Source organism: Lepisosteus platostomus, chromosome 17, assembly GCF_059453375.1.
Source record: "Lepisosteus platostomus isolate fLepPlt1 chromosome 17, fLepPlt1.hap1, whole genome shotgun sequence".
NCBI classification, from domain to species: Eukaryota; Metazoa; Chordata; class Actinopteri; order Semionotiformes; family Lepisosteidae; genus Lepisosteus; species Lepisosteus platostomus.
The window spans coordinates 15,258,988-15,279,771 of NC_142627.1; the positions used below are offsets into that span (position 1 = coordinate 15,258,988).

The following is a 20,784-nucleotide window of genomic DNA, read 5'->3' on the forward strand; positions in this document are numbered from 1 at the left end:
GTCCCTGAAGATGCTCTGTCCTGGCTAAGAGGGGGTATTAGAAATGTCAGTCCTGACGACAATTGCTGTACCCCCTCCCGACAGAAATATAAACGGATCAGCGGCGGCGCTCGCTCTTTTCCGCAACGAGCACGCAGAAGCTGGAGGCAGGTAGGACATTCTGGAATGATAATTGCAGCATCTTTGTTTACTGTGAAAGCCTCGTCTTTTCTTTGGCGCTGGGTGGCATGCTGCGCTGGAAATGAGCCAGCTACACGGTGTATTCACGATTGCGATCGATGCATGTGTTAAAAACGTCTGGATTTCTGAAATGGTTATTAAGTTAGAAACACACATTGCGTTAATGAATAACAGCCTTTGAGCATTGAATGAGAGGAGAATATGGCGGCGATGGGGGGGAGGGGTAATCCTCAGACATCTCAATTATGGGACTGTCGCCCTTCACAGCAGTTTATAACCTTCATTTGCAGCCTCCTAATGTTTCATTGGCTTAAGCCGTTCCGTATCGTTATGGCTGATATTTGATTTTTTTTTTGTAGTGGTTCAGAGCATCAAATTAGAATTTCACACAAGGTGTTTTTTTAATTGCAATTGCCCGTTTTTATTATAATAAACCGATTATGCCTAAAGACATTATATATTGCATTTATATTTAAATAAATAGGCTCGAGGGGGACAGCTACGTTTTAAAACGAGGTTGCAGATTTTAAAATAAATACAACATTGAAATACATAAATATAATCCAGTCAGACGTTTGTCAGTTGCCTATTCAGCAGGATCTGGCTGTTGGAAGCATTTGAGAAATATATCATACAAACTGATGTTTTGTTACCGATTTAAATGTTTTCTTAATTCTAAATAGAGGCGACACCCATACTCGATTATTTCCAGTTACAGGAATGAATATCCTAATTTGTTTTTTTTTTATTGTGTTGGTGTAAGATGAGCATGTCTGCCTTATCCCTCTGTTGTGTAATGTGAGCATGTACAGTATACGTCTATAATGGCTGCTTTGTCAAGGCACTGGAGATTTCCTACAAAATGGAGGGAACATTGACAGATGCACAGTGCTCATCCACCTTGTACACAAATAGAAATCTGTGGAGTGCGAAATAGAAATGACGAATAACTGCCCATCTCCGGAGAAACGCAAAGCAGCTGTCTGGGTGGAGCAGCCTGATGCAATCTTGTGCCAAGGACTTGGCTGCTGAACTTGAGTAGTATTTGCTGTTCAGAAAATGCTCAGATGCCAGAGACTGTGGTTACAAGTAAGATATTAATGCTGGCATACAGTACAATTAACAACATCACTTTATTAGCCCTGTACAATTTCTTGCATTAGGAATTCATCTTTTTACATACCCCAGCTTGCTCTCCATGAGACACAGACAGGGAGAGAAGTTTGGGGTCAGAGCACAGGGTCAGCCATTGTACAGCACCCTTGGAGTAGTTGGGGTTAAGGGCCTTGCTCAGGGGCCCAACAGAGCAGGATTCTTCTGCCAGCTGTGGGATTTGAACCAGCAACCTTCTGGTCACAGACGCAGATCCTTAGCCACAGAGCCACCGCTATACAGTACTATACATGTCCATAGTATTCATGACACCTGTTAAAGCTGCTGTAGTTATGGTCTGTGTATAGTTATGGGATATTTTGTGTTCAAATGTGTAACCTTATGTAAATCTTGTGTTGTAGCTTCTATTGTTTAGTATCATCAAAAATTCACAATGGGAAAGGAAAAGACTCACATCAACATTGTAGTGATTGGCCATGTGGACTCTGGCAAGTCGACCACCACTGGCCATCTCATTTACAAGTGTGGTGGCATCGACAAGAGAACCATTGAGAAGTTTGAGAAGGAAGCTGCTGAGGTATGTTCACGGTTTCAGAACACCTTCCAACAGTTTTAAAAATTAGAAAGTCTGGTATGGTAGGCTTTATTCTGAACTTGCAGACCATGGGATTACTGTACTTTTCCAGGCAGGTGTAGTGATATTAAGCCCAGGTAACCTTGTGCCAATAAACTAGGTTGTATTTTTAATAGTGCCGCATGGTGTTGCTGAAGCACTTGTTACATGCCTGGTTTAAATAGCTTATCATATGCTGATTGGTTTGTAGATGGGCAAAGGCTCATTCAAGTACGCTTGGGTGTTGGACAAGCTGAAGGCTGAGCGTGAGCGGGGCATCACCATCGACATCTCCCTGTGGAAGTTTGAGACCAGCAAGTACTACGTGACCATCATTGATGCCCCCGGGCATAGGGACTTCATTAAGAACATGATCACCGGTACATCGCAGGTTTGTACAACTGTATTATCAGTAACCGCCATGACAAGTGACCAGACAACAACAACAGCTCAGATCACCTCTCTTTGTTGCCGCCTTGCTTTTACAGGCAGACTGCGCCGTCCTCATTGTTGCGGCGGGGGTTGGGGAGTTCGAAGCTGGTATTTCAAAGAACGGCCAGACCCGCGAGCACGCCCTGCTGGCCTACACCCTGGGTGTCAAACAGCTGATTGTTGGCATTAACAAGATGGATTCCACTGAGCCACCATACAGCCAGAAGAGGTACGAAGAAATTGTCAAGGAAGTCAGCACTTACATCAAGAAGATAGGTTACAACCCCGACACTGTGGCTTTTGTGCCCATCTCTGGGTGGAATGGAGACAACATGCTGGAATCGAGCCCTAATGTAAGTCAGATGGAGCTTACTTGGCTGTCTGGTGTAGCCCATCTTAGGACACATTGCTTGGAATACCCTTTGTGATTTTTGAGCACCTCTTTCTTTTCACTTAAAGATGACATGGTTCAAAGGCTGGAAGATCACCCGTAAAGATGGCAATGCTTCAGGCACTACTCTTCTAGAAGCCCTGGACGCCATCCAGCCACCCACACGCCCTACTGATAAGCCCCTGCGGTTGCCTTTACAGGACGTCTACAAAATTGGAGGTGAGAACTGTTGGTTTCTGTGTAAAGCAAGGTGTCAAAGGGCCAGAGTAGCAGTCCGTTCCTTAACCCACGTGCTCTCCGGCCTTCCCAGGCATTGGAACTGTGCCCGTGGGGCGCGTCGAAACGGGAGTCCTGAAGCCGGGGATGGTCGTGACTTTCGCGCCGGTCAACGTCACCACTGAAGTGAAATCTGTCGAGATGCACCACGAGGCCCTGTCCGAGGCGCTCCCGGGGGACAACGTTGGCTTCAACGTGAAGAACGTGTCTGTCAAGGACATCCGCCGCGGAAACGTTGCCGGAGATAGCAAGAATGACCCCCCCATGGAAGCCGCTAACTTCACTGCACAGGTGGGGTTGTCCATAAGTGACTGAAAAAAAAAGAATATTAACTGGATGGGTGCTATTGGGGGGGGGGGAGGCTGTAGGTTGTGTTAATTACCTTCCTGATTGGACAGCAGCATTCCTCAATCTTGTGCCATGTTCTTCTTAAGATCAAAAATTGACTTCAGTTTAGAGTTTTGTCAGGAAACCAGAATCTGCATATTTTAAGGTTAAAACTAACATTTTTAGTGTCCAGAACTATGAATTGTTTTTGTTTTTATACAATGTGAAGTAAACATTCTTAATTTTTATCTGGAAAATAAAATTAAACACGTGCACCTAAATTTGCCATTTTAGAAATTGGCAGATTACATATTAAAAGCATGAACGTGTAAAATACAAAATAATGAAGCTGAAATGATTAATGAAAAAAAGACAGGTTATTGCAATTTAAATGTCATTTTGAGTATGTTGCAAAACGTATGCCAATCTAAAGTATATGCATTACTCATGGAAGTCTAAATCTGGTGTCATCCTGGATTGTATTCAGTGCAGACTCACAGATAAAATCAAGCAGTCTCAATGTTGTAATACACACTGTACTGTTTATGTATTTTTAGGTGATCATTTTAAACCACCCTGGTCAGATCAGTGCTGGCTATGCTCCCGTGCTTGACTGCCACACTGCTCATATTGCCTGTAAATTTGCTGAGCTGAAGGAGAAGATTGACCGTCGTTCTGGCAAGAAACTGGAAGACAACCCCAAATCCCTGAAGTCTGGTGATGCTGCAATTGTTGACATGATCCCTGGAAAGCCAATGTGTGTAGAAAGCTTCTCTGACTATCCTCCTCTGGGTGAGTATAGACATCATGACTATTTTTTTAAAGCACTAGTAATAGGTTTAATTCATGCTGAAAAGACAAGAAGGAAAACGCAACATTTCGGCCGTGGAGCCTTCTTCAGGATTTTCGGCTCCACAGGCCGAAACGTTTTCTTTCTTCTTTTCAGCATGGAATAAACCTACTATTACTAGTTCCTTTGCAGACTACACATGCTGACGCAGCTACTTACCTGAATTATGTTTTGTATAGACTATTAGATAAGATCTGTTTAAAAACATTCTGGTATATCAGTATTTTCTTTCATTACACCTTTTGTTTGATTGAAATGCAACCTGGAAACATATTCAAGATGGGCGATATCCTAAGCATTCAGTCTTGCTTCACTTTTCATGCCTTAGCTTTTTGGTGGACTTAAAAGTAGTCTTGGTATGACAGATGCAATTAAAAAAAGTGGGACACCCAGGACATTTGTAGAAATCAGGTTATAAAATGCTGCATTTCTTGCTCATGTTTTGTGTTAGTTGGTTCTTAGCACTTGGGAGTGACTGCACTTTACATTTAGACAAAGTAAACAGGTTTTATTGACTTATTTAGGTGTGTGGGGCAGACCTACTGAACGTGAAGTAAAAATAACAGCATTTGTTGACAAGATCACACTATGTTTGAACTGTAAATAGTATGTGCTTTACTGAATTGAAAAGATGGATAACTTTACAATAGCTGTATATAAATATGAAATACTCTGGAATATAATTAAGTTCAGTTCATCTTAGTCTTCCTTCCTTGCTGGAAAGATGCAGCCTGAAAATAAAATATGGTATATATGGGATTTTAACTGAATTTTAGAAGCTAGACTTGGTTTAATTTTTATAATAGTGTATTTGTTTATTATCATCATTCATTTCCTCCTGTGAATATTTGGACACCAGATCATTATATAAAAATTAATGTGTTTATATTTTATTGATGCCTTTATCTAAAGCAACTTGCATATGACCCCATTTCTACAGATGGGGTATTGGAAAAATTCACATTAAGTACCTTGTTTAGCAGTTCAACAACAAGCAGTGTCTTAGCTGGGATTTGAACCCACGCCTTTACTGTTAAGAGTCGTAAGACCTCACCACTAATCCAGCAAGGCTGTCACATCACAGACGACCCGAGGAAAAACTTCAAACATGTAAAAGAGCCAAGACTTCTGGTAATGGATTAATTTTCTAAAATATTTATTCAGATTCTACTAGCTGCAAAAACTTAAAAAAATAATGTTTCTGCACTCTACATTTTAAGAGCCTTGCAATTAAAAGATCGTATCCACAATATGCCCAACAGAGAAGGACTGTTAACATGATATAGAGTTACATCTTGTTCTGAGTGTAGTAACATGCCTGATTACATTGCATTTTTGTATACAGCATGGAAAGGCAGTAAAATACCAGGATGGTATGAAAGTCATCAGTATTTTAGCTCAGTGTTCTTCTTCCTTGAGGGTGAAGTACCACTTGCCACCTTCCTCTCCCGCAGGGCGCTTTGCTGTCCGCGACATGAGGCAGACTGTGGCTGTGGGTGTCATCAAGGCTGTGGAGAAGAAGGCGTCCACCACTGGAAAGGTCACCAAGTCTGCCCAGAAAGCTCAGAAGGCAAAATGAATGCTGTGTTTAGCTGCCACCGCAGATGGACTTCATGGAAGACTGGTCTCTGAAATCTTTATTTCAATTGGCCATTTGGGTTTAATAGTCAAAGACTGGTTAATTATTACAATGCATCGTAAAACTATCAGAAGGAAAACAAAATGTTATGTGGACCATCAGTTTCAATCTGTATTGTGGCAGTGTTTTTGTTTAATTAGTCTGTACTTTTAAGTGGGAACAGCAACATGAACAACAGCCGTGTGGCAGAAATTGTTTTAATTCATTTAAACTGAATTAGGAAAATAGTGTGCTTCAGGGCACAGTTTTACTTAGGTCCTCACTTTGTCTTGCTTTAGTGTTTGTTTGCAATTAACAGGTGTTTATCTTCAGCTGATATTAAAAGTTTGGACAGACAAGTTGAAAGATTTTGTTCTAATGGATTTTCTTTTTCCTCAAGCGCATGCTTCCATCCTGTGCACTTTATGTTGTTTTATAAGCTATGTGGCACTTTTGCACTCCTAAACCTTGATTGGCAGATGCTCCATGCACCTTAATTTATTGTGGGCAAGGGCCTTTCAACATTACATTAAAACTGTTTAAACTTCTAAAAGAGTCCGAGTTGTTACTTGAGTTTTCTTTCTCATAAGCCTCAACTCTCTTTACAGCAAAATCTCATTTTAGTGGATTTAAGAAACAGACAAAATTCACAGATGAGTGTCAGGCAAGCCTCCAGACTACCTGCCCCCAACTGACTCAAGACTGCCGTTTCAGTCCAAATGCTCAAGGCTATCTTCTTGATTCACTCTCTGCATGGGTGAGGGGAGTATATCCATCATGGCTTGTTGGTGAGAAAAGAAAGCATGTTACATCAGAAAGTAGAACTTGAATGTGGTGCGTCTTTTGCAAGGGTGTAGGAAATAACGGTGTAAAAAAAAAGTGTCCAATATAAAAAGAAAAGCTCTTGGAATTTTCAGTAAAATTTAATGTAAATGTACAACTGTATCAACCTCTGAGCTTGGTGAATCTAAGAATGATTGTTTAGAGTATACTGATTACTGACATATTACTACATTATGTATAAATTGATTTACACTATCTGCTTACATGTACTGCACGATGAAAATTTTCATTAGTACTTTGAAATTTATATGTCCACAGACAGTTACATACAGTATATGCATTTATATATTGTTTTACTGGACACCACTAATACTTAAGCCCCTATCAGCCCTGCTTTAACACTTGATCTAGGCTGAGACACTGTTCTTTTTGTATTACCACACTGACAGTTGAGGTGCATTATTCTCAATTCCACTTCAGTCAGTCTCACTTAAGCAAACCTTACTGACACATTACAGCATGAACTTGCATTATTTCTGCACATAAACCCAAAAGAAAATTGAAATTCTCAATGCAATTACAGAAATCCAGATGTTTTCATGAATGTCATAGAGATGCAGTGTTTTGACATTAGTTAAGAAAACTGTCAGACCAAAGAGCTGTATGTAATATTGTATGAAATTGTGTGGCATTCTACAGTCAGTTGAATATTCCTTCATGAGGGATCAAATTAGAGCCTTTTGTGCCTTTATTAACAATTCTGACATGGAAAGGCTTTTATACAATGTATTTCTCAATAATCTGAGAGGCATACCGTGCTCCAAAGAATAACAACAACATCCAACCCAGTGTTAAAACATATGAACCTCCAGGTTTAGACTATAGTGCACTAACCAATGTAACGATATAAAAACACCAAGTTGAACAATGCTGAAAAGCCATATTGGCAGGGAAACATATTTTTTTCCACCCAAAAATGCTTGTTTTAGCAGATTTTTGCAGGTTTAGCATTAGTTGACAAAGTTACTGTTATTGCGAACTGTTCATGGAGCAATTTACATTACCGAGATGTAATAGGCATAAATCCATCAGTGGAAAACTTCTTTAGTTCCATAGCTCCACTTTTAAGTAAGCACTTTTTTATGGATGTCATATAGGCTAAGGAAAAAATCATATTTCATATTTTGGAGATTGTATACGAGTATCAAGTACAGATTACAGTTTTGCACTAATCCTAGTAGACAGCTCCATCAAGTGGCCATTTCTCAAAATGCAGAAAATTGCACACCAAGCATTACATTCGTCCCCCCCGGATGGGTGCTCAAATCAGTCGGAACCACAGAGTATTGCTTGTAAATTACAAACTTAAAATCTAAATATATTTTAAATTTAGTGAAAAGGCTGTGAATTCCGATTAAAATTAAAACATACATGAAAAAAACTCTGCTGTTATGTGATTCATCTTAATTAGAATTTAGAAGTGTAACATTATATATTATATAGGATAGTAATTAAATGAGATTTGGGATTGTTTTAATTATTTCGACGGTCTAATGATAGGACTCACAATGTCCTGTCCTGCAATCTATTGATTCCATCAGCATCTGGAAAAAGAAAATAAATTAAATTAGGGTATTGATTCTACGTACACGAAGTCGACATTCAATGCCCTCCATTTCTGTTGCAAATCAACCTAAAAATGATTTTAATCTAGAGCAAGACATGTTTCTACGAAAAACTGCATTATAACAAGAGCAACAAAAAAAAACTAGGAGCAATAAGTAATTACGTTATGGTAATTAATTTAGCTCAACTGAAATTTAGAGACGAGGTGATGACCGCATGTCGTATTTGCGGATAGATCTGGCGTAAACTCAACTTCGCTAGCGCAGAACACTATGTACAAAAACACAAAGAAATTCAGAAACCGGAACAATAATTATGTCTGCATCAGGAATATTAAAAAGGGATTGTGTAATCCTGTTTTGTGAATCACAGTAGTGTCTGTACTTGTTGCCGGTTGTGTAAATCCAATTTTACTGGCAGGATTTTGAGAACTCCCGTGATTCATACACACGAACGTTTGTTAATTCACTTATTGTATTTTCTTTTACTGATGGTATGTGCAGAACGGTAGTAACTGATAGTATGGTAAACAGTAGTATTTAAAATTAAAGAATGTTACAATTGAGATATCTATAATAATATCAACACACAAATACAGGAATCATTCAGACATACAGTAGCTTGAGTAACTTCACGACGCACTTTACAGGTGAATAGGATATATCCCCTGTTCGCAAATACAGGTCAATTTAGCCGATTGTTTTGTCAGCCACCCAATATTAATATATTATACGAATCGGTTATATTACGCATACATGTGTACAGTATATAAGCTCGTACCTTTAACGTAAACATTTGAGACGAAATATTCTTATTCAACTAGCAATCCAAGCACGTTCACTGCATAATCCTAATAATAGTTTTATTTTAAATCACATAAAGGTAGCGCCAAAAGAAATGGTTACCGGATATTTTTTTTAAAAGTGGGTGGAGAGTTGATTCAAAACATATTTCCGTTCAATAAAAGTAGCTTCTGACGTAGCAATTAACACTCACCCACAGCCCAGGACGTCCTTTATGCCTTCTTAGCCGGGCGCGCATAGAAACCACATCCTAATGGACAAAAAGGCTAAAACCAGTACCCGGGTTAAAAGCCCAGTTCGGGGCCGGACTTTAAGAAGTCCCCCACCAACGAGAAGAACGGCTCCACCTCAGAGAGAAAACCCACCTAAAACCAAACGAAGCGCAGACGAAAGCAAAGTAAAAAAACCATGCCCCAGAAGTGCGAAAAGTCCGACCTGTCAACGCCCTAATGGACCAGAGCCGCAGAAGAACCGCAAGGCCCGCTCTCCGACCCGCAAGCCAGCAGCAGGTGCGCATCCGACTAGAGGAGGCTGCAGAACTGCCAATGCCGGCGCAGCACCTGGGGCGAGAAGCCCACCTGCAGCCAAAGCAGAAAGACCCGGTGTAAGAGGCCAAACCGCAGCTGTGGAGAAGATTCTTCTGTCGGTACTTGACAACTTAAAGATTAGGAAACCGGCCATTTCCGAAAGCACCAATAAAGTTAACGACGTGGTGGATGGCATCATTAAACACTTGAAATCGCATAAATCCGAATACTTCAGCCAGATAGAAAAACTGCCTACTGGAAGCTACTACGAGAATGTTAAGGTATATGTACACATCTTTTTTTTTTAAATACGAGTTTAGGACAATGCTACATACTTGATATTTTGAATCACGTACACGGCGTCTCAAATGATAAAAAACACTGATGTATTTTTGTTAAGGCAACTCGATTTTAGCAATTCATTTCTGAGCTATTATCGATATCCAACAGGAAGAACATTAAACTAGTTACACGTGCAGATGCTTTGCACACACGTTAACTGTCCATAGACATTTTCAACTTTACTATACACTATAAATATAATGAATACGATAGTGAAATCATTTTGAAGTATTTTCAGCTCGTCTAAACGAACGGTAAATGTTCCTACATAAACTTTGGGTTAACCATGTTATGCGATTGTGTAAAATTAACATACTGTGGAAGGCAAGACAATAATTCGCAATGTTCTCCACAGATTTCTGAACCAGACGAATTTGATGTGATGCTCACTGTACCAGTTCAGAGAGTAGAGATACAACAGTTCGATACGACGGGAGCTTTCTATAGTGTGGCGTTTAAAAGAAACCCTCAGAGAAACCCACTGCAGCGCTTTGTACTTTCGGGTGGAACCATCTCCGCGAATTGCATGCTCAGCGAGTTCAGGAGTCAAGTTAAACAGGCTACCGAAACCATGCCAGGTCAGTAGTGCTTCATTTCCTTGTACATCATTCGAACAAAAATTCAAAAGGGTAAAATAAAGCATTCCTTGAAGTGCATTTGTGGGGATTTTTATACCTCTCTCGATAAAGCGCATTTACGCTGTAATGACATGTATTACATTACGCTGTAATTACATTCACCTGTAATTCTATAATGAGAGGTTTCAGTTCCCAAAAACCTGGTAGGAATCCGGCATGTAAAGGCTTTAAAGAGCACACTTAAGAAATGGCATTATTCCATCTCTGAAAAGGCGTGCAACTGGAGAGGAAGAAAAGGGGATCCCCAGCGGTGACCTTGGCCGTTAATGAGAACCGTCGTGTGATCAGCGTGGACATCGTCCTTGGGCTAAAGGTTCATATGCAGAGTTGGCCATCTTGCACCAAAGACGGCTTCAACATTGACAGCTGGCTGGGGACCAAAGTCAAAAGAGACTTCAAGATCGCACCGTTCTACTTAGTCCCGAAATACACCGGCAAGGGCAGTGATGAAAAGGATGGAATATGTGCAAAAGGTACAGTAACATTTGTGAGTCCGTGACCTGAAACAAAGCTACATTTAATCATTCATCTGTAGAGCACGCCAATAGGAATAATGCTAGGCACTTAAAAATGAATGGAATACTTTGTCGTTTTGGTTATAGCATTGTCATATTTATGCTCCCAAAAATAAATATTAACCATAAAGCGTTTTACTCTAAAGTACTCGTATACAGAAGAACAAATGTAGCAGAATTCTAAACACATTTAAGATTGAACTGCCATTTTTTGCCACAGGGCCCAGCTATTATACCATATTTACTAAAATCAAATTGTCAATTTTTATATAAAATTCACACCTTTTGAAAAAGATGCATTTTGCATTTCATAAACATAATTAACTTGAAAAAACGTTTAATACTCTGACAATGGATAGATTTCTTAAGAGAATATTAAATCACATAACCTAATCATACACAAAATAATTAACTTGTTAGTGCTAAATACACTAGCACAGGAAATGAAAATGTCCTTAAGTGCCTTAATTTCTCATCTTGTCTAGCTGTACGCTACAAGCAGGTTGTGAGGAATGTTCTTTGTGTTTGTGATGTAGATGCATGGCGAATTTCTTTCTCACACGTGGAAAAGGGAATCCTGAAAAATCATGGCTCAGCCAAAACCTGCTGTGAATCTGGAGGTTCGCAGTGTTGCAGGTAAACTAACCAATATAACGAATTAAATAGTGGAATAAAAATCTCTTCACACACTACCAGTAGTGCTTAAACAGTTCTATGGAACTAGCCTTAGAAAAATCCTTTGTAAAAGAACAAAAGGTAAATAAAAATGTAGCATCTGAGGTATTGAAAAGCTAGATAAAGAGCTGATAGTACAGTAGCAGTTAGATCTAATGAGACAGATGTTATGCACAAACTGTTAAGTCTTTTCACCTGAGGCATGATATCGTAAAAGCCTAGAATGATGGGAAAATTACTAATGCTGCACCTATCAATAAGCAAACCAATTATAGACCATCACATCTTACTACTTTCCTGTATAAGGTTGTGGAAACAAGAATTAGAACTTAATTGCAGGGTTACATATGGCAAATACGATTTATGGGGACTGTGAACATGAATTTAGGAGAGACAGGTCTTGCTTAAACTAGAGTTCTGCAAAAAAGCAACACCTATAAAAGAAAAACAAAGCACATATGGCATGGGTAATGCTCCAATTTCCTTTTGCCATAGGATATTCCTTTGTACTTACCTTTTGCCAATTATATTTCCCTATTAGAAATCTTCTAATTATAAATTAATTCAAGCTGCTTCACTTCACATCCTGAGACTGTTTTGTCTCATCCAGTACAATTTACATGTGATGCCAATTACCAGTCAAATAAATATGAAATATTTACCTGGTTTATGTCTTGGTCTCTTAAAGGCAGCAATTCTTGTTCAGTGAAGTATACACTTCTTGATAAAAGCCACTAGCTTTTATTATTACATAACCTAAACAAAAATGATGCTCTGAAGTAGATCAATAACACTGTTCATTTTAGCCAATCTTTCAGAAGACAATTAACAGTGTTAAGAATTCACTGCATTACTCCCTAATTTTAATTATACACTGCAGTCTCAGTTTGAAGGCAGTTTAAAATACCATATCATCTAAAAGCAGACAAGGTAACTCTGGCTTAAAGAACCAATCTTTTGTTTAATTGCAAACAAAGAACTAAACTGAAAACTGGAGGTGCTTTTTTTACACAAAATATTATAGGAGCATGGAACAAGCTATAAAGTCAATACCCTGACTTCTTTCAAAAAGCTACTTGATGAGATCCTTAGATTAACTATTATGATTTAAACAAGCCAAATGCGCCTCTTTTCATGCGTTTACAGGAGAACGTGAAGGGTTACACAACTTACTGCCATTGTCAGACCTCACATACCCAGGAGGCTGGTTTACAGGTCTCCCACTTTGCAGAGTAGACACAAAGAAGGAAAAAGGAGAGGAGAGAATGTGTGTGATGTAAAAAGAAAAGACAAAGGTGAAGGCAAGAAATCAGTGGTGATGACGAAAAATGAAGGTTAAAGAATGGGAAGAGAGGAGACCCATTAGCTGAGGGGAGATGCCGAGAGTTTAAAATAGCTGTTAATGGGAAATGGTTGCAGCAGAAGTATAGCATGCTTGGCATTGCAATTTAGGCTTTGTAGAGTGCTAAAGGCTTTAAGTCAGGGTGTTTCGAATTGGAGTGTAGCTGCAGAAGAAAAATAATCTATGCCCAGAGTAGTTTTTCAAATGGAGGATAAAATACAAAGCCACATAATAAATTGGATATTCCGGGATTATGAGGTATCTGGGGAATAGGATTTTTTAACATTTTTTTAAATATTTCCACACACTGCAGTATCTAAATAATACATTTAGAGCACCAGATTTTACCAGTTTTTCATGTTTTGATCAATTTGTGTGGATGTTTTTACCATTCCACAAAAAAGACTGTTAATTCATTTTACATTATACACATAAAACATGCACCCATCAATACAATCTTAATATTTTGGTACCCATCAGGTTTGCCAAATAATTTAAGTTCAGTATTCTGGAAGGCAATTGTAAATGCAGAACATGACCAGATGCAACCAATGTAATTAGAGGGTTTAGAAAAATAGATATAAACATCATAAAGATGATGTGACAACAGCAGAAAACAGATGTTTGCACAATTATGAACGGGCAATAAAAATAGTAGCTTTTTTCCCCTCTGCTGGACTGCTAAAAAGATGGTTAAATCAAGGTAAAGCTCTTTGAAGCAGCTTATTTTTTCAGAGAGAGCAAGTTTGTTTCACCTCCGAATATATATATATACACACATACACACACTTAAAACTGATTTTAAATTGTCCTGCAGAATCTGAATTTCTGGAAAACAACCAAATCATATTAAATCATGTTAGAATTATTGTAAAGGAAATTTCTTAATTATATAAATTTATAGATGCTGAGTTTCAGGTTGCTAAGCAAGGAACTGTAGACAGTGTGGAAGATGTACAATGGGGAACATAAAGGAGGAAAATCAATTTTCATCAGATTTGCCCACAAAAATTCCATTTTAATTAGCATTATCATTTAACACCGTTTTAAAGATCAACAACATAAGAATCTTTCTAATGTATTTTTTAATGTCATTTTGAATATAGTGCACTTGCTTCTTTGAATGCATTCGCAGGTTTCCTACTGTATTTAGTCAGCCAACTAAGGTGCAGGTACTTAAATACATTTGTGATTGTGGGGGATAGGTTGCACTTTCTTTTCAGAACTTTCTTTGTTGTTTTGCATTTATTACTGGTCTCAAATAGCCAGGGGAAATAAGCCCAAAGCTCATAAGAACATAGGTGTCTGCAGAGTGAGACTCAACTAAGACAGGTTCCAAGTAAAGCAGTCTAAAACTTTTGCATAAATAAGTTTACTTTTGATTCACAGGAAACAATGTCTTAAATTATTAAAACACCTACTGCAAAAACTAAAAGAGGCCCATCCCAAAGAACTGTCCAAGTTTTTCTCCTATCAAGCTAAGACCACACTACTCCACGCTTGTGTGAAGAGACCGAAGGACAGTGACTGGGAGAAGGGGAATCTCAGCACCTGCTTTGACCTGCTGCTCCAGGATTTTATACAGTATTTGGATCTTGGGAAGCTTCCTCATTTCTTTATTCCGACTTACAATCTTTTGGATTCTGGATGTGATTCGAAAAGCATGCAGTCTTTAATACAATACATTAGATATGAACAGAATAACATGTTTCCCATCTTCTGTGAATGAAACAGCAATTGGTGTTAAATGCTTTAAAAGGCGGCTTGGTGAAAAGAAATTTCAAGAAAATGTTGCAGTGCCCAAGCAGAAAAGCTTAGATAGGGTGGAAAATACTTGTTAAAGATGATTAAAAAAATTAGCATCTTTCTTTGTCACAGAACGGTCAGTGATGGGTAAATCAATACACGACCAAATATTTGCCCAATACCCGTTTCAATTTTAAAATGTCAACTAAAGAGGGTTATGCTTTTAAATTGAAGAATTAGGGGATAGCGTGCCACTACTTTAAATCACCCAGAGATTACCAAGTGTGTTTCACCTAATTCCACAGTCTCGCCCAGTACATAAATGCAAATTGATCACTCTTAATAAGAATGGTTGGTGCACTGCAAATGATAAAAAGGAAACTTAACAGTTCTGCAAATATACGAATTGACCACCTGCTAACAAAAAAATAAATTCAAATGTACTTAAGACATTCCAACTGTAAAAGAATAGTTAGAGTTGTGACTCAGTCATTGAGCCAGGCCACTATTCCTAGTGGAAATGCTGTACAGTAATAAAAAGGCAATAAACAACCCAACACATGACAAACATCTTGATGTGTAACACCTCCTTCCAGCGGTTTACGGTTCAAAGATGGTAAGCAAATTGGAAACAAATACAAAGCCTTTTGTTTTAGATTTGAATTTCAGTTTATCTGGGAAGTTCATGGAAAATCCCACCAAAGGTAGGGGATTTACCATGGCAGCTGGGAATAAACATGGAAATCCACGCATACACATCAATGGGCACTGCACTTAACTCACTTGAACTGCTTAGTAAATTTAACTTTGTAAAGACTTAATTATGTTCTATGCAACTGCGGATCCATCTTATCGAGATCAGTACTAATTGAGTACTTGGTTTACTATACAGTTTTGAACCAGAGAGAAAGATGTTAATTTGAGATGATCATAAAACATGGATAGGGATCCTGAAACTTTAAGAGGTCCACTGCTTTCATTGCTTGTGTCCAGTTAGAAAAATATATGAAACTTAACGTAGTGTTGAAAAAGCACAGATGTGTACGCTATTTACACTTTTCTCAAAATATGCACTATTTCAGTACATATTTCAACTTGCATTGGACAGCAAACAATGCACAAATTTCACACAAGATACATTTTAATTTGCAATATCTTATAGTTCATACTTAGTTCTAATTTTCTAATTAAGTTATTCTACTGTTAAAAGCACAAACTGCATAATTTGTGGGAAATTCCCAAAGGAAACTTAGTGATCCTCAAGGCTATTTTGGCTAAATAGGAATTTTGGGTAAATTTTATCGTCTAAAAAAAGGGACTTTAATAAATGGTGTTTCTGTAGTCATACACTCAAATAATGGTAACCACACAAATGCATAACAAATCTGAATCAAAACAATTCTTTTGCAGTGTATTTTTTTTAAAGTGGAGGTTAAAAATAACTCATATTTCAAAACAGACAAAACAAACGCAAATGTTAATGGTGTTCAATGTAAGAAGCATGGCAAGCACTAAATGCAGAACTTTAAAAGTACAATTACATTGCCTTTACTAGCTTGCAGGTAGCATTAAAACGGTGGATTAGAGAACAGAAGAAAAATCTGAGACCTATGTGATGACCTAAGAAATAAGAATAACTACACAATATTACTTATGTATAGTAAAACCTGGTATAAAAAAACCTTATCAGTGAGCCATTTTCTGTATTATTATAATATGCCTTTATAAGTGTGAACAACACAAACTCTGATACTAACTGCACACATGAACAGTGTGTAACTGGCACACAATACTTTAGCACTGCAAAGCTTTGAGGATTCTAATTACCAAACTGGACAGTGCTCCAGATGACGTGAATAAATCGCAGTTCACCCACATGCTGCAGGTCAGAGTTTCCAGCTGGAGTTGGCACGCTGCTTCTCTCTGCCCCTCCTGCCACCCGCTCCTCTGCTGCTGCCCCCCAGCAGCTCCTTCTCGTGCTGGTGCTTCTCGTACCGCTCTGCCATCAGCACCAGCTCCTCGGGGACAGCCTGCAACACAGCCGCAGCGGGTAGCCAGACCACCCCTTAGGGAGAAGCTGAGGATGAGGCAGTGCAATGATCCATCCTGATACCATATTGTTTAACAACGTGCAGTGTGCCCAGTCCTGGTCACGGTGGACGAGTGTGTCCACAGGTCTGTTTAGAGCACCAGCTCCTTATCAGTTAGTTTAATTGTTGTTAAATCGGTCTGCTCAAGACAATGATGAGCATACTGAGGGCATTAAGAGCCAAGAGGAAACAAAAACCTGCTGATGCAGTAGCATTCCCAGGAGCTGGACTGGACACACTGGGCTTTATAGCATACATGTGCACTGCTTTTTGCTCCAGTTGATCTTTTGATAATGGAACTGTACGCTGTGATTTAACTTGTGTGTAAATCTGGCCTTTTCAAGTTGTTTTCAGCTCTGCATCATTAAGAAATGTTTAGATTAGCATGCAGGAATATTTGTATAACTCAGAAACTGAAACTTTTAGGGGCAGAAATCAAAGAGGTCCAAGTAATTACATTAGCTCTATTAAACAACAAAGTCTAGCTGCAATAAATCCAGGAGACATTGTTGTCACTAGAACCAGGACTGGGAAGCATTACCCTAGTAGTTTAAAAGCTACAAACATGGGAAATTTAAATCAAACCTTCTTGTTTGGTTGCACAGGACTTGAGAGTAAAAGTATCTGAGCTAATGTAGTTGCTGTAAGAAGCAGTTCTGATTCAGGCAGTTACGTTAACCCATCGGTCCACATGTTTTTTTTTACACTTCAAGAACGCATCAACTTCTTTGGAAAACAGGTGAATAATTCAGGTATGTGTAACAGTGACAGTCTGAGGTTAAACAAAAGGCATTGTACCTGGTTTGCCCTTTCAAGAATGTGAACAAGTTCGGAAGCTATTTTCCATTCTTGCCTTGTCACCAGGGTTAAAGATGCTCCTGAGCGGCTAAAGGTTTGTGGGGAAACAATGTGGAAGAAATAGATTGTACACAATGTAAATTGCAGTTTAACAGGTTTTGTAAAGCGCAAAAAAAGCTAACTGCTTCTTATATACTGTACATCTACTGATGCTCTCCTTAAGTCAAGAGTTGCATCGATTATTGCTGCTGGCCAGAGGTTGAAGTCCCAGTTTCATCAGGCATTTCGACTCTTATCCACACCTGCTCTTCCTGCTAGGGGGTCAACAGTAATAGCCAGTCACTGCTCATCTCCTCCTGGCCTTAATTCCTGCACTGTACTGTGCAGTCCCAATTTGCTCAATTTAAGAGAACATTTAAAAAAAAACTCAAGGCCTCAACAACCAGAAGATGCTTTAGCACTAAAAGTATTTCAGATGTCAAACTGTGGAAGATGAGACTGAGGAAATGCGAAGGATTTTATGGCATACCCGGCTCTTCCAGTTCTCCCCACCCGATGGACGTATTCCTCGAGGTTTCTGGGGAAGTCATAGTTAAACACATGGGTGATGTCATGCACATCAAGCCCCCGGGATGCTAGATCAGTAGCAACCAGTATTCGCACTCTACCTGCCAAGAAAAAAGTGCACAGCAATGGAACCGACTCCACAACCGGGACATCATACTTGTGTAGCACAAAAAGCAGAAAATTACAATTAAATCCTAGAAATCTCATTTCAATTTATTTTTATCAGGCACCTTGCACAACAAGGTTGCCACAAGGCACAATCTAACTAGGAATAAAGAGCAAAATATCTATGAGTTATCCAGTACTTTTCCATTGTTAATAAAGTATTATTTATTTAACTGTACAATTCAGCCCACTCAGTAAACTGATGCTCTCACATTTCAATGGATTTGTTTCTGACTTGGCTTAGATAAAAAGCAGTTAGGACAATAGAAAAGCAAGTCAGAGGCTGTATTTAATTCAAAGACTGAAGAACTTTAATGTCAGTGAAAACGTCCTAAAGATGGCATACGAAAGCCTTCTCAAGGACATCCTGGCATTTAACATGACAGTTTGGTCTGGAAACCTGGAGTTGAAAAGCAAAGCAAAACTGTCCAGGACTGTGAAAACAGCAGGAAAAATACTTGGGAAACAGCAGGCCGCAGCTCAGCGATTTAGATCATAATACAGTTCTTAGAATGGCAAGGAGCATCCCAGCTGATTCCACACATCCTCTCCATTACCAGTTCATTATGCTCACATCGGGAAAATCGTATAGGGTACCAAATTCAAAGAAAACATCTATAAGAAGCTCTTCATCCCCTCTGCAATAAAACTGCTCAATGAATGTATGTAAATAGTCCCCCCACTACCTATTTACACATTACCTACTGTTGTTGTGATTTTCCTTGACTTACGTTTCACTTGTGTGTTTTGTACTTTTATGGGAGAAGACAAAGACAAATTTCCACGGTAGTGGATAATAAAAGTGTCTATCTAGACTTGAACAATTTCATTAGGAACTCACTCCAAAAATCAAAAGTAAACTGTTTGGGACAATTCTACATCTGTCTCCTAGTTACCTTTCTTAAAGTCATCCAGTGCTTGTTCTCTGTCACACTGGTCCCTGTCTCCATGTAGAGACTGCACCGGAATACCATGAAGACAAAGGTCACTTGACAAGTCATCAGCACTGTTAATGACACGAGGGTGACATGTTATACAAAAAAAATAAACCTTGGTTCCATTGCTTTTGGTAGAAATAAGTTTATTTTGTGCAAGTACCAAAAGAAGAGCATTCTTTCATTAAGAAATGTGTTATAGAATGCTGTGAGACATCTTAGTAAATTGTATAATGAATTAGTGAGATGAGATAAATGCTTAAAATAATGTGAATACCACACTAAATATTTTTTTTGTCTAAATACAGACATGCACATTACATTTACAAACAAACTGCAGTGGTTTCAACCCCAGAAGTTAATATTTGTTTAACAAAATGTATTAAAAATGGTTCAGGGTTTAGTTAGTATGAGTGAAGTCAAAGCAAGCATTCACTGAATAGCTGCTGCTGCCTTTCAGGTTTCAGTAGGCATTGATCCTTTAAGGAGGAACACACCCATTTACCATAATTGATGCATTTTATGCCAGGCAGCCATACTATGCAACTTGTGTAATGTTGAAGGATCCATTAATGTGGCCATACAACACCATGAAAACAGCTGGAAAGCAGAAATCATATATTGCTGTTAAATAAGGAAACTGAAGTAAGGTCTATGCTATGGGAAGAGCTAAATATTAAGAATACTGTACTGACAGTGCCAGTTTTTCTGTTTTCAAAAGTTTTTAAAAATGCTGAAGTGAGAGTAGTTTTACAAAAATGAAACTTATAGCTCTAGGTTTCTATTTCTTTGGAAGAAACACTTGCCAAGTTTCATTTTCCCCCTTCAAGAAAGTCATTATATGTTTACTTACACAAACCTTGATAGTTGTGAGTGAAAAAACAAAACTAATCTCACACTACCTTTACCCCAGTTAAAGGCAAGCAATTAAAACCTGATTAAACATTGAATGAGAAAGATAACTCACATCAATACTCACAAAAAAACAGCATTAACAGGGGCACTTTTATTTACTTTGAATGAAAAAAGTACAGTCCACTGGTAAAACCATGAAAATTGGATTTTTGCCAATCAAAGTATTTTCAAATTTAGTGAAATAATAATTAAACTCTAAAGATGCCACTTTATGTAGTATTTAAGATTACAAAACTTTTAGAACAATTTGGGAGACCACCGAAACTCATGGAATAAAATGTGAAAACCTTAGGGATATACTGAATGCACATTCAATTACATAAACTAAAACACAGGCTTTACATTCTTTATATACCTATACACAAGATGATTTAGAGTGGATTTAATCGTATGGATTGAATAGTAATCGTATTGGCTTTATAATATACTGCACAGAGAAATGTATATACCACAGAGACAGAGATGGTATTGCTCAAATCAGATTCACAGAAAAATGGACAGGAATGTTGCTACATTA

The 20,784-nt window shown here is 38.4% G+C and overlaps 3 protein-coding genes across 7 annotated transcripts in view; 2 read left to right on the top strand and 1 right to left on the bottom strand.

Moving 5' to 3' along the window:
- Nucleotides 1-6,353, top strand: eef1a1a (eukaryotic translation elongation factor 1 alpha 1a). Of its 2 annotated transcripts, none has more exons than XM_088610334.1 (8): nucleotides 1-150; nucleotides 1,695-1,870; nucleotides 2,118-2,297; nucleotides 2,395-2,691; nucleotides 2,798-2,948; nucleotides 3,040-3,296; nucleotides 3,890-4,124; nucleotides 5,637-6,353. In XM_088610334.1, exons 2-8 carry the CDS (start codon nucleotides 1,727-1,729, stop codon nucleotides 5,759-5,761), a joined length of 1,389 nt encoding a protein of 462 aa, XP_088466460.1. In that variant the 5' UTR covers nucleotides 1-150; nucleotides 1,695-1,726; the 3' UTR covers nucleotides 5,762-6,353. The 2 variants fall into 2 exon arrangements, with proteins under 2 accessions (XP_088466460.1, XP_088466461.1); XM_088610335.1 differs by lacking the exon at nucleotides 1-150 and adding an exon at nucleotides 1,108-1,269.
- The window catches only part of ddx43 (DEAD (Asp-Glu-Ala-Asp) box polypeptide 43), a 25,457-nt gene continuing 9,987 nt past the window's right edge, over nucleotides 5,315-20,784 (bottom strand). Inside the window, exons 13-18 of one of the 4 annotated variants that reach the window (XM_088610328.1) lie at nucleotides 19,314-19,423; nucleotides 18,215-18,353; nucleotides 17,686-17,773; nucleotides 16,674-16,827; nucleotides 8,151-8,187; nucleotides 5,315-6,581 (exon numbers count right to left, since the gene is read on the bottom strand). In XM_088610328.1, coding sequence (XP_088466454.1) covers nucleotides 16,684-16,827; nucleotides 17,686-17,773; nucleotides 18,215-18,353; nucleotides 19,314-19,423 — 481 coding nt within the window. In that variant the 3' untranslated portion in view covers nucleotides 5,315-6,581; nucleotides 8,151-8,187; nucleotides 16,674-16,683. Of the gene's footprint in view, nucleotides 8,188-14,882; nucleotides 16,875-17,685; nucleotides 17,774-18,214; nucleotides 18,354-19,313; nucleotides 19,424-20,784 lie in introns of those variants that run through there. The other 3 variants (XM_088610327.1, XM_088610330.1, XM_088610329.1) reach the window with 3 other exon arrangements.
- On the top strand, nucleotides 9,190-14,861 carry cgasa (cyclic GMP-AMP synthase a). The gene is made up of 5 exons (XM_088610333.1): nucleotides 9,190-9,820; nucleotides 10,237-10,459; nucleotides 10,732-10,992; nucleotides 11,571-11,670; nucleotides 14,441-14,861. The coding sequence occupies exons 1-5, from the start codon at nucleotides 9,266-9,268 to the stop codon at nucleotides 14,778-14,780; spliced, it is 1,479 nt and encodes a 492-aa protein (XP_088466459.1). The 5' UTR covers nucleotides 9,190-9,265; the 3' UTR covers nucleotides 14,781-14,861.